This window comes from Pleurodeles waltl, chromosome 1_1 (genome assembly GCF_031143425.1).
Source record: "Pleurodeles waltl isolate 20211129_DDA chromosome 1_1, aPleWal1.hap1.20221129, whole genome shotgun sequence".
NCBI lineage: Eukaryota > Metazoa > Chordata > Amphibia > Caudata > Salamandridae > Pleurodeles > Pleurodeles waltl.
In genome coordinates, this window is record NC_090436.1 from 412148704 (window position 1) to 412161275 (window position 12572).

General features: G+C 45.2%; 1 protein-coding gene across 2 annotated transcripts in view; it reads right to left on the bottom strand.

The window, feature by feature from the left end:
- ANKRD31 (ankyrin repeat domain 31) overlaps positions 1-12572 on the bottom strand; it is a 654832-nt gene that overhangs the window by 289367 nt on the left and 352893 nt on the right. For both annotated transcript variants that reach the window (XM_069218867.1, XM_069218858.1), the window contains one exon: positions 1014-1688. In XM_069218867.1, the coding sequence (XP_069074968.1) occupies positions 1014-1688 (675 nt within the window). The remainder of the gene's footprint in view (positions 1-1013; positions 1689-12572) is intronic.

Below are 12572 nucleotides of genomic sequence, written 5' to 3' on the forward strand. Positions count from 1 at the left end.
ACTACACTAGCCTAGGGGTCCATTCGTGGTTCGCATTCTAGTTTCTTAGTATATGATTTGTGTTGCCCCTAGGCCTATTGCATCCTATTGTATTCTAGTGTTTGCACTACTTTCTGACTGTGTTACTTACCTAATTTGGTCTGTTGTGTATATTTTGTGTACTTCACTTACCTCCTAAGGGAATATGTCCTCTAAGATATTTTTGGCACATTGTCACTAAAATAAAGTACCTTTATTTTTAGTAACTCTGAGTATTGTGATTCTTATGATATAGTACCTATATGATATAAGTGGTACAGTAGGAGCTTTGCATTGAGTGACATATTTTACTTAATATTATTAGACATACTTTGTTTATTTTTATTAGCTAGAATCAAATGCAACAGAATGGCACAGGCCTTGTACAGCTTTAAAGATAGTTTCAATATTTCTTTAAAAAATGCAAATGTAAAAGGGTACTTTATGCCCTGAGCATATTTTCCTTAACAAAGGAGGCATTTTCTTGACTGAAAGTGTGAGGGTGTTTCTGTTAGTGATTACATTTTTCACCCTTGACGAGGTATTAATAATTTTAGTTATAACTGTTGTCTACAAGATAGTCGAACCATGGTATGTTTCGAGTGGGGAAAGGAGGAGGGTCTGGACTGTGCACCTAGGTCTAGTTCCCCATCCCTTTCTGGACTGATATAATGGGGTACGAGCTTCATTATCTAATGGAGCATATTTAAGGGGTATGGTCGTATGGGACGGGGTTACTGAAGTGAATAAAAAGTGTTCACATTCCAGAGGTGGTGTGGTGCCTTTCATTTATATTCACTGGGCCTCATAAGGCCTCACAACGGAACAACAACAGTTTGCTGCAACGTGTGCTCATACTCAATTTAAATTCTACTTAACAGCTTAATTCATTTTATAAAAGTGTTTTGCAATTACTAGGCAGTGAATGCTTAAGCTAAAAGGCCATTTACGAGCCCCACATACTACAGTCATGGTTATTCTTCTTCTAGTCATACCTGCGCTTTCTGTTTTTCTGTTGACTGTGGATCTTCCAAAGTATATAGCTGTTTATTTCGTTCTAAAGAAAGCATATTAAGGTTCACTGGTGTTATTTGTCTGCTATCATCATCAGTCGAGGAATGGCTTAGTTTCCGATTGTAAGATCCAGTGTCTCCGACATTCACTCCTGTACTGTTACCTAGGCTACTTGCAGGCATTGCTATCACAAAGTCTGGCGCAGTATCAGACAAGGCATTGATGACTTTTATAAGCTCATTTGGAAGCACATTGCCATTCTCCACTGCAGATTCATCCATAGATGCAATATTCTTCTGACTCATTAACATATTTTTCATTGACATTATGTCTCTGGGACTCTCTGAATCACTAAGCGGTTTAAGCAAATCAGCAACTTTAAGTTCACCTTCTTCTGCTGCAGGTTTATTTTGTACAGATGTCTTTCTGCGAATCACATTATCGAGCCTCACTGTTGTATCAGTGTCGGTCACGGCGACAGCTATTTTTCTGATTGTGCCATTATCACATACTTCACTATGAGCAGGCAGATTCTGCACTGCTACCTTCTCTAACATCCTTAATTGTTTGTCATTATTTGATGGTGTTTTGGGGACTGAAATAATGGCACCAGTGAGTAAGTTTCTCTCCGGAGACTCAGACAGACCACCTTGTTCCTGCAAATGATAACAAGAAGAAATGTAAGTTATGTATTTAAGAGAACTTACATTTACTTTCAATAAAGTAGAACAATGAATGTCTCCAAATGACAAACATACATTTCTCCTAATGACAGCTCTCGAATTCTGCAATAATGCTTGGCTATTAATACCTGCAATGTCTTCCTAAAGCACGATGAGGAATTGTGTCTGTGCAAACCAAAAGACATTTCAGAAGATCACAGATTTACAATAGTACATCAATGCCATGACCAGGTGCTTTTTGGAGTACACAAACATTCATCGCTTAATCAGCTGTCAGCTGCCTGCTATATTTCACTTTAAGCATGTATTCCAAAGTCGCTGGCTCTCATCTCTACTAAACAACATGCAGGCGCTTCAGGACCTTTCAGTGTGCTATACAACATCACTGAAAACTCTTCTTAGTTTACCTCTTTTCTGGAAACCTTCATTCTACCGGTAATGGCGCTGAATATCTACGGTATGTTTTTAACATGAGGCACACCAGCATGTTTTAGTTCTCGAACACTATAAGAGAGCTCTAGGTTCTAGTAAAAGTTTCACAACTGAGTTTCCAGCGTTGACTTGAAACTTCGTGGGATATTTACTCGAAGTTTTCCTGTTGCATCAAACGTTTCTGCAGTTTCATCAGCCTTCATTGCAGAACATGTTAGAGCGTCCTCTACTCCTTCTGCTCCAGCCTCCAATTATTCTCAAGCACAGCTTATAACAGTTCATCTTCTCTTTTCGCCTACCAATCTCTCTAACGATGTCAGATGTGTTTTATTAGAAGACACATTAATTCACTGGTGGTTTCTTTTTTTGCGTACTTGCTCCTTTAAGTCTTGCCTTGCTAGGAATTAAGGGCCAGATGTAGTAAGATATGATTTTGCGACTCGGAAATTGGGAGTCGGTGCGACTCGCCAGAGTCGCAAAATCATATGCAGAATGGTGTCTCAGACACCTTATGCGGATCGCAAGGGGGTCGCAAAGACCCACCTCATTAATATTAATGAGGTGGGTCGCAATTTGCGACCCCCTTGCGATTCCCTGCAGTCACAGGGATGGTGGCCTGCTGGAGACAGCAGACCTCCATGTCTGTGACTGCTTTTTGAATAAAGCAGTTTTTTTTGTATTGCAGCCCGTTTTCCTTAAAGGAAAACGAGTTGCAATACAAAAGAAAAAATGAAACCATTTGGTTTGTTTTTTCAGAGTAGGCAGTGGTCCATTGGACCACTGACTGCTCTGAAAAAATATTTGTGGCAACATTCACAAAGGGGAAGTGGTCCCATGGGGACCCCTTCCCTTTTGCGAATGAGTTAGCACCCACTTGACATGGGTGCTAACTGCGAATTGCTTTGCGACCGCATTCGCGGTCACAAGGGTGCGAATCACAAATAGGAAGGGAACACCCCTTCCTATTTGCGAGTCGCATTCCCATTTTGCGAGTCGGAACAGACTCGCAAAATGGGATTGTGCATCGCGATTCGCGTTTTGCATGGCGCAAACTGCGAATTTCGCAGTTTGTGCCATGCAAAACGCTTCGTACATCTGGCCCTAAGTTCTTAGACACAGCAGGAGTTTTGGATCAAGTTGCACTGTTTGTATTTGTCTGAGTTCCCGACAGGTAGCCATGTTATAATTAAATACAAGTACAGTTAGTTGAAGTGCAGTATCACTTTATACGCTCAAGTAGGAAAATGCAAGATTTTCTTACGACGTGGGGCATACACCTGGAAATCACACACACAAATGTGCACCAAGAACACCACAAACATGTGCTATAGTCTAGCTAATGACCGTAATGTTTTCTCAGGCTCTTTATTATGTATACTCAAACCTGAGATTTAGTTCGGGGATTCTAGGACATCAGGGCTACTGGGCCATGCCTGAAACAACTAGTTTCTTTTACCCCTGGCGTCACTGGGCCCAAACTGGAGGACAAGGACACCCCTTTTAGCACTGGACTCGCAGGACAGCTAGGCACAGCTGTCGACCATTTCCTCAGTGTGGTGTTGTGGGCTTCACAGCTCACTCATAACTCTGTGATACGCACTAATATCACTCAATAAATAATTGTCGGTCCAGTGTTTGCACTTTGAAAAGGGGAAAAACATTTTAATAGACAACTGCACAGCACACATAAAATACAGCCGAGTGCAGCAAATCAGACATCTCTAGCTCATACTAAACCAAAGGTACGAGGAAAAAAACATTCTGAGGACTGTACACTACCTTCTAGGCTAAACACAGCTATTTCATCAAGCAAACCTAGTCTACACCATCGATAACATGAGTACCACAAAGAGGGGGGCACTGATTCCACGGTAGTACTCCCAGGTACTTAGCCACAAACAACACTCAGTACCAACACTCAAGCCACACTGATCCTCAGGCTTTTCTACAGTGTCAGTGCGCAGAAGTAAGAGTCAACAGTATCCAGTCCTTCAGCGGTCAGTCCAGCAGGACTATGCCAAGAAACAACAGCATTTGCACTCCCTCTAGTCGCGAGGAAAATCAAGGCACTACCACCACCTGGCATTGAAAAGGGCTGTCAGAAACACAATTAGTAGTATAACATGTACAAGGTCTTCTGGAAGGGGTCCACCGTCGAGATGGTCGTTTCTCATCCTTCCCAAGATTTCTTCTGAGTCTTCTTTTTCAGTTACTTCTCCCTTTGCAAACGGTTTTAAATGGAGGTGGAGGGCATAGTAACTGGTTGGGCCAGCAACAAATTTACCTTTGCCATGTTCTCCGCTCAGAAGCATCATTTCCCAAGTCCACTTAGGTCAGCCCACTGGCTATCCCACCCCCTTTAAAGTAATCGGAGTTTTAGAGATTGCAGAGTTTCGAATTACATGTCAGATCCCTTGTTTCCTTTCTCTCCACCCTGAAGGCCACTCTCTTGGACCTACCTCTTTCAAAAGGGCCTTCTGGGGTGAGGTAGAGATCAGCTTCTGCCCTGGGGGTTCTGCAGGTGATGTGCTCTGCTGCGGAGGAGATGCATCAGTTTTGCTGAATCTACAGATGGGCTGGCAGAGCACCTTCAGCCTCATTTCAGAGCATCAGGGAATTGGATAGCACCACTTGAGATGGCAGGACTCACAGAATTAAGAGTCTAGGTGCTAGGTTCAAGGTTGTTGGAAGCCTGTTCTGTCCCTGAAGCTTCGGATCAGGCGGCCAGCCAACTAGCCCTAAGAGTCACTATGGGTTCCTGGGTTTAGAGATGCGGTCCAGTCCTTCGCTCCCAGGCAAGATTATGAGGGTGCACCAAGGCCTGCTAAACAAACCTCAGAGGCAGTGTTCTAACCTTTTATAAAATGTATGTTGAACTGGCTACCTCAAACTGCCACAAGTTAACTTACTCTAAGTCCCTAGTATACTGTACCAAAGTCAACCCAGCACTGTAAGCTAAAGTGTCCACTCAGGGCTGCAGCACTGTCTGTTTTGCCCAGAGTGTGACAAACTATAGAATAGCTCCTGGCCTGCCACCGCAGCCTGGAAAAGCAGTTTTGAACTGCTATTTCAACTGTGCAATTTAAACCAATGGCAAAGCCCACACTTCTCTTAACAGTTAACATTATATATGTCTCTCCCAAGGAAAACCTATTGATCCCAAAGGCATGGAGCTTTCTATTTTAGGTGGGATGCATATATACTTTTTATGACCTTACAGGTCAGACCCACAAATTGTCGTCTGAACTGGCCAATAGGACCACTAGTCTTTCCACAGAAAAAGTTGCAGGCTAACAACTTGGCACTTGTTAGACTTTTCCTCCTTGGCGTGGTTTCCCCTAACCTTTTGCTTCTGTTTCCCTGGTTCTTGATGTGTGCTGGACTCTGTTTTTACTGTTTTTGTTACTCTGGGCACTTTACCACTGCCTTCCGGTGCTAAAGTAAAAGTGCTCCTGTACAAAATGTGTATGTAATTGGCTTTCCATGATGGCATATATGATTTACTGGTACGTCCCTAGTACAGTGCATTAGAGGTTCCCAGGGACTGTAAATCAAATGCTACTAATGGGCCTGCAGCACTGGTTGTGCCACCTACATTAGTAGCCCTGTAAACATGGTTCAGACCTGCCACTGCAGTGTCTGGGTGTGTAGTTTTAAACTGCCAATTCGACTTGGCAAATGTACCCACGTGCCAGGCCAAACCTTCCCGTTTTTTACATGTAAGACACCCCTAAGGTAGGCCCCTAGGTAGCCCCATGGGCAGGGTGCAGTGTATGTTTAAGGTAGGACATATACTAATGTGCTTTATATGTCCCGAATGTGAAATACTTCCAAATTCGGTTTTCACTGTTGCAAGGGTTATCTCAAAGGTTAACATCAGGATTACCTTTAAAAATTATTAAAGATTTCCTTTGGGAGCAGAGAGACATGTGGAGTTTGGGGTCTCTGAGGTCACAATTTTGAAATACATCTTTTAGTAAAGTTGGTTTTAAGATTGTGTGTTTGAAAATGCCACTTTTAGAAAGTGGGAATTTTCTTGCTTAAACCATTTCTGTGACTCTGCCTGTTTGTGGATTCCCTATCTGGGTCAGTTTGGCAGTTGGGCTGTTTGCACCTCTCTCCAGACAGAGACACAAAGGGAGCTGGGGTGTAATCTGCATTTCCTGATGAGCCATCTGTGCTAGGAGGGAGGGGAGGAGTGGTCATTTACACCTGAAAGGGCTGTGCCTGCCCTCACACAATGCAGTCTCCAACTCCCTGGTGTGTGTCTGGGACCTGACCTGCGCAAGGCAGAATTTCACAAACAAGAGAGACTTTCCTTTGAAGTAAGCCTACTTTAAAGGGCAAAATGAGTATAAGAAGGGCACCCAAAACCACAGACTTAAGATCACGTCTGGACATCAAGAGGAACCTCTGCCTGGAGAAGAGCTGAGGAGAAGTGCTGCTCTGCCTAAGACTGTGCTCTGTGCAGCTATCCTGCAGTTGCTGCTTCTGCCTCCGCAAGAAGACAAAGACTGGACTTTGTGTGCCTTCCTGCTTGTGAATAAATCTCCAAGGGCTTGTCCTGGGCTTGCCCCCTGTTGTTGAAGTCTCAGGGCCATCAATGACTTCTCCTGCCAGCACCTGGACTCTCTGCTGAGACTCCTGCCCTGCCAAGTGGTGCCCTTTCCAGTTCCTGGGGCCTTGGAAGGTGAAGCTGGCAGACTGTTGCAGGATGGGCGCTAGTAATCACTCAGTACTCGTCAGATAAACAGGTAAGTGGTATTTTATTGGTTGTATATAACAGTCTGTAATAGTAGATGGAGGTCCTGTTTTGTTTTCGCTCTCCGTGTCTCTACTCCAGGCATGGATTTATGGTTTCTTCTTCTTCTCCTTTCCTCACCTCTAGGACTCTCTGGAAGCACATGTGGGAAGAAGAAGAAGAATTGCGGTAAGTGATTCGTGTTTTTCTTCTCTTTCTCTTCCTGCCTCTGTCTTTCCCTTTTTCCTCTTTCTGGTACGTCCTGGTCTTTGAGTTCTCTCTTATCTCTTTTTCCCAGTTGTCTGCTAACCACTGTCTTTCTTTCCCTTTGTTTTCTATCTGTGGTGACCTCTTGATTTCTTCTCTGTCCCTTGTCTTTTGTTTACCCTCCCTCGGTTCTTCGTTATCCTGTCTCTGCGTGAAGTGCCGGTTACTTATGTCTGTTATTTCATGGACATACCTTTTCTTTTACTCTTTCCTCTTTTCTTTTCCGTTTTCCTTTTAGCCTGCTCCCCTCCCTTGTGTTCTCTTTTACAGCCGCTCACCCTCACTTGTGTTATCTTAGTTAAATTGTGCCTTCCAATCCTTTTCCCGATAATCCCTTCCGCCTCCCGTCCTCCCTAACCCTGTTCAGGATGCCCCCACGCACCTGCTTCTGCCACGCTTCTCCTGAAGTGTGGCAGGTACTCGCGTCCTGCTCCCCAGAGCCTGTTTCCTTTGTCCCCGAATGGGACCGCCGGCTTCCTGCTCTTCTCCTTCTTTCCGCAACACTCGAACGGAGCGGACGGCTCCGCACAGCCCTTGGATCCTCCGGACACGTCTGGGGAAGTCCTGTCGTCCTTGATCGTCTCCTCGGTCGTCTTACTCTTGGGAACACCACTCACGATCGCCCTCCTCCCAGGAAGCGACGGCAGGCCCTTTAAACTTTCAAGTTCCCGCTGGGACGGACAACTGACGACGTGATTGGAGGAACGGGGAGGCCCATCCGGGTCAGGAGGGGAAGCGGCAGAACAAGCAGGCGCATTGTGCGGGTCGGCCCAGTCCGGCCCGTCACACAGACCAAGACTGAAAATCCACGCACAGACAGCCATGGGGGGAAAAACTCCACACACCTTCTGAGACACGGCCGAAAAACGACGTGCCGCCGGCTTCGCAGCAGAAATCGACATCCACCAGCACCGCGGCTGGAAAATCGACGCACGGAGCTGGAAGAACAACGCTCACACCCGCTGATTAGGCTGTTAACATCGCAATCCACATTGCGCGGTTTTGCTGAGACCGTGTGGCAGGATTTTGTACGCAAACCTTGATGGGCGTGGACAAACTACACAATGCCTTCCTGGACCCGAGTGCTGCCTGGATTGACGCAACGCTCCCCTGCAGGTAGGAAAAGCAATGCACACCGACCAGACTGGAGAAGGAGAAACGATGCACAAGCTCACGTGCGGTTGAGAAATCAACACACCGCTTACCTTTTTCAACGCGCACTCGCCCATGCGTGTTATTTTGACGCTACCCAGGTACTTTTCAACGCTAGTAGTGTTTTACCTGTTTTCTCAAGGAATCAAGACTCTTTTTGCTTTTTAATCAATAACTTGACTTGTGTATGCTAGATTTTTGTCGTTTTGCTCTTGTTTGGTTTAGATAAATATTTTCTATTTTTCTAAACCTGTGTTGTGTCATTTTGTAGTGTTTTCATTAAGTTACTCTGTGTGTTGGTACGAATACTTTAGACCTAGCACTCTAAAGGCAAGCCTGTCTGCTCGTGCCAAGCTACCAAGGGGGTGAGCGGGGTTAACTGAGGGTGATTCTCCTTTACCCTGACTAGAGTAATGGTCCTTGCTTGGACAGGGGGTAACCTGACGGCCAACCAAAGGCCCCATATCTAACAGCACTGCTAACCTCTGAATAAAATTACTAAAATAGTATTTCAGAATAACAATTTAATGATGGCATTAAACCCGACTTATTGACAAAGTTGAATTTAATTTCACCGTTAAGGATATGCAACCTTTAGAAAGATGCCACTGTATTGCCCAGTTTTTCCTGTTGCCGTCCACAGTGCAGGCCACCAGACAGTCTTCTGCCTCCCTGGGGAGGAGTGTAAACAACTCCAATGCACAGGAACAATAGAGCTGCAAAGGGAGGTGTTACCTCCCCCTCCCAGGAAGATTCAGAGGGTTTTGGTCCAAAGGTAAGCTTCTAAGGAGAAGCCGCCTTTGAAAGACAAATGACAACCACATATGAGAACAAAGCAAAAGAGCAAGCCAAGGAACTGCACTCCTCCAAATACAACTGCCAATAACTTGAAAGCGAGTGGCACATAAGCAAAAAAACACAGAAGACCGAACCATCTTCAGGACTGCCCTTAACCAGTACCTCAGCCTCCTGAAAGAAGCCAAGAAGAACACACTAGCAGAACGCATCAAAGCCTGCACAAACCACAGCAAGAACTCTGCCATCGTGAAGGAATTGATCAGTCCTGCAGCCACCGAAAACATCACTCCCTCCCAGGAACTGCGCGACAACCTCACTGAATACTTCCATGACAAGATATCAGATATCTACAAAACCTTTGAATGCCAACCCTCTGCCCCAGACAGCAACAACCAGCTCACACATACAAACACAAACCCTGAACAGCTTCTCACCCACTTGGAGCTCCTCATCACACAAGACACTATCTCCATCATGAACTCATACACTCAGGAGCACCCACGGACCCTTGCTCCTACCACATCTTCAACCTTGGAATCAGCTGAATACCTCCATCACTGTGGCCTCCTTCCTGGAGGTCTGGAAACACACTGAAGTGATGCCCCTCTTAAAACAACCATACACCGGCCCAGCCAAACTGAAGAACTACTGGCCCATCTCTCTGCTCCCCTATCCAGCAAAAGTCCTCGAGGAAGCGATCAACCAGCAACTCTCCCAACACCTAGAAGACCACAAATTCCTGGAGCCCTCCCAATCTGGATTTCGAGCTAGCCACAGCTCTGAGACAGCCCTGATTGTAGCCACAGATGACATCTGAGCCCTCCTGGACCATGGGAAACAACTGTCCTCATCCTTGACCCTGTCTCCCGCCACACCCTAATCACCAGACTCCACCACATTGGGATTCAAGGACACACCCTTAAATGGATCACCTCATATCTCACTGGCAGAATTCAAAGGATCTGCCTATCACTATTCACTTCAGAGCCCAACAAGATCACATGTGGAGTCCCCCAAGGATCATCCCTCAGCCCTACCCTCTTTAACACCTTCATGATCCTCCTGGTGGTCACTGTCAGATGACACGGACTCAACATCATCTCCTACACTGATGACACACAGCTCATCTTCTCACTTTCTGAAGATCCCGTCATCACAAAAGCAAACTTCCACAGATGTGTGATAAGTGTACCAGACTGGATGAAGGATAACTGTCTCAAACTCAACACTGAAAAAAACAGAAGTCTTCAATTTAGGCAACAACACCTCACCAAGGACTGACACTTTTTTCGTATAACTATGGCACCCTGAACCTCAGATCACATATGGACTGGAGAGAGGACTGATTAAGGACGGCCCTGCTGACCCCTAAGCCACCAAGAAAACCTGCACCAACCTCTGGACTTCACCTGTTGCTCCTTGGGCTAGCAAAGAAAGGACTGTGCCTGTGGTGCCTAGATTGTGAAACTGAGCCCAAGCCCAGTGACTCCTGAGCCCCAGACAGAAAAGGTGAGCTCTAAGTGTCAGTGGGCTGATCCTATGATCCAGCAACAATGCCATAAAAGCTGAAGTAGCCCATTCGGACTGGTTAATAGTAGCTGGTGTGATCAAATTGCCAACGTGCAACCAAGACCACCACCCTCCTATGCGCTCAAAAGTTGCACCCAGATCCAGCAGACCCAGGAGAGTCATCAGAGTGCACATTGGTTGCCCAAGACAGACACTAACCTTCGCCAACGGATACAGTTGGACCTGCTGTGCCTGGAGAGCAATAGCCTAGACGTGACTTCACTTTTGCTGGCATAAAGAGGACTTTGATGGATATCGACCCCTGTGGCCAAAAATACTCTATCTCACTTGTAGACTGAAAAGTATCCCCAGGAAGCCCCCTGTCGATCACATACCACCCAGAGCACCTTACAGAGTCCTCAGCATTTGGACTAAAAAGCTGAGATTGGCATTTTACCTAAAAGTCTAAATCTCCAGAACGCCCTCGTGGATTTTCATTATTTTGGTTTCTAAAATGCATAAAAACTGGTGTCAGACTTCGTTCAGGATGTGTGACTTCCAATTCTGTTGTTAGAGACATCTAAATGCTTTACACTAGTTTCTTTGCTCAAGCCTTTCTGCTCAAAGCCACAGATACTCAGAGTTGAGCAAGGGGCTTTACAGAAAACCCTGACTGGACCAAAGACAGTTTTGTGAGTGTATTGCACAGTGAGGTGTTACAACCACACCATACAACGTGCAACAGTCACACCCTAACTGTCCACGAACAGCTGACTTTACCTTAAAAGCTGGGACTGTAGCACAACATCAATTTTAGGGGAGCTTTAAAGTATGTGAGACTTAATTTGGGATTCTCACAACCACAGCAGAGGTTAAAAATGAGTGGTTAAAAAAGGAAAAAACTGAACCCAATTCCTTATGCCTACATCAGCCTACACATGTTTGGGATGGCTCAGAAACACATAAAAATATTATTAATAACTATGGGCCAGATGTAGCAAGGGTTTTGCGAGTCGCAAACAGCGAAAATCGCAGTTTGCGACTCGCAAAAGCCACTGTGCTATGTAGAAATGCATTTTGCGAGTCGGATCTGACTCGCAAAATGCATTTCCGAATCGCAAATAGGAAGGGGTGTTCCCTTCCTATTTGTGACTCGCAATACTATGCATTTTCATTTGAGACCGCGATTGCGGTCGCAAATGAAAGCGCAGTTACCATCCACTTGAAGTGGACGGTAACCCAGGCAAAAAAAATAATTTTTCAGGGCAGGCAGTGGTCCAATGGACCACTACCTGCCCTGCAAAATACCGAAACTAAAGGTTTCGTTTTTTTTTTTCAAAGTGCAGCTCGTTTTCCTTTAAGGAAAACAGGTTGCACGTTGAAAAAAAAAACTGCTTTATTTAAAAGCAGTCACGGACATGGTGGTCTGCTGTTCCCAGCAGGCCACCATTCCCGTGAGTGCCCTGAATCGCTATGGGGTCGCAAATTGCGACCCACCTCATTAATATTAATAAGGTGGGTCTTTGCGACCCCATAGCGACTCGCAGAAGGTGTCTGAGACACCTTTCTGCATTCCAAATTGTGAGTTGCAATTTGCGAGTCGCTGGAACTCGCAAATTGTAACTCCCAATTTAGAACCTTGCTACATCTGGCCCTATATGTATTGTGGCTGCAGTCACTGAAATGCTGGGCAAAAAAAAGAATGGGCACTCCAAATCATAAACACATTTTCAAAAATCTAATCTATTTCTCATAAATGTCCTGCTAAGTGTGCAGTAGAATAAAGCCACTCCAAATGGTCCATGGGAAGAGCTTTGGGGCCTAGACTCCCTTATCAGCTAGGTTATATACAACAAAAGAAGAAGACATACTGTAATAATGTATTCACTATATAATCCATGCAATAATATGACAAAACCAATTATTTATATTGCTTTCACAAAAACAGCGCAGTGGAA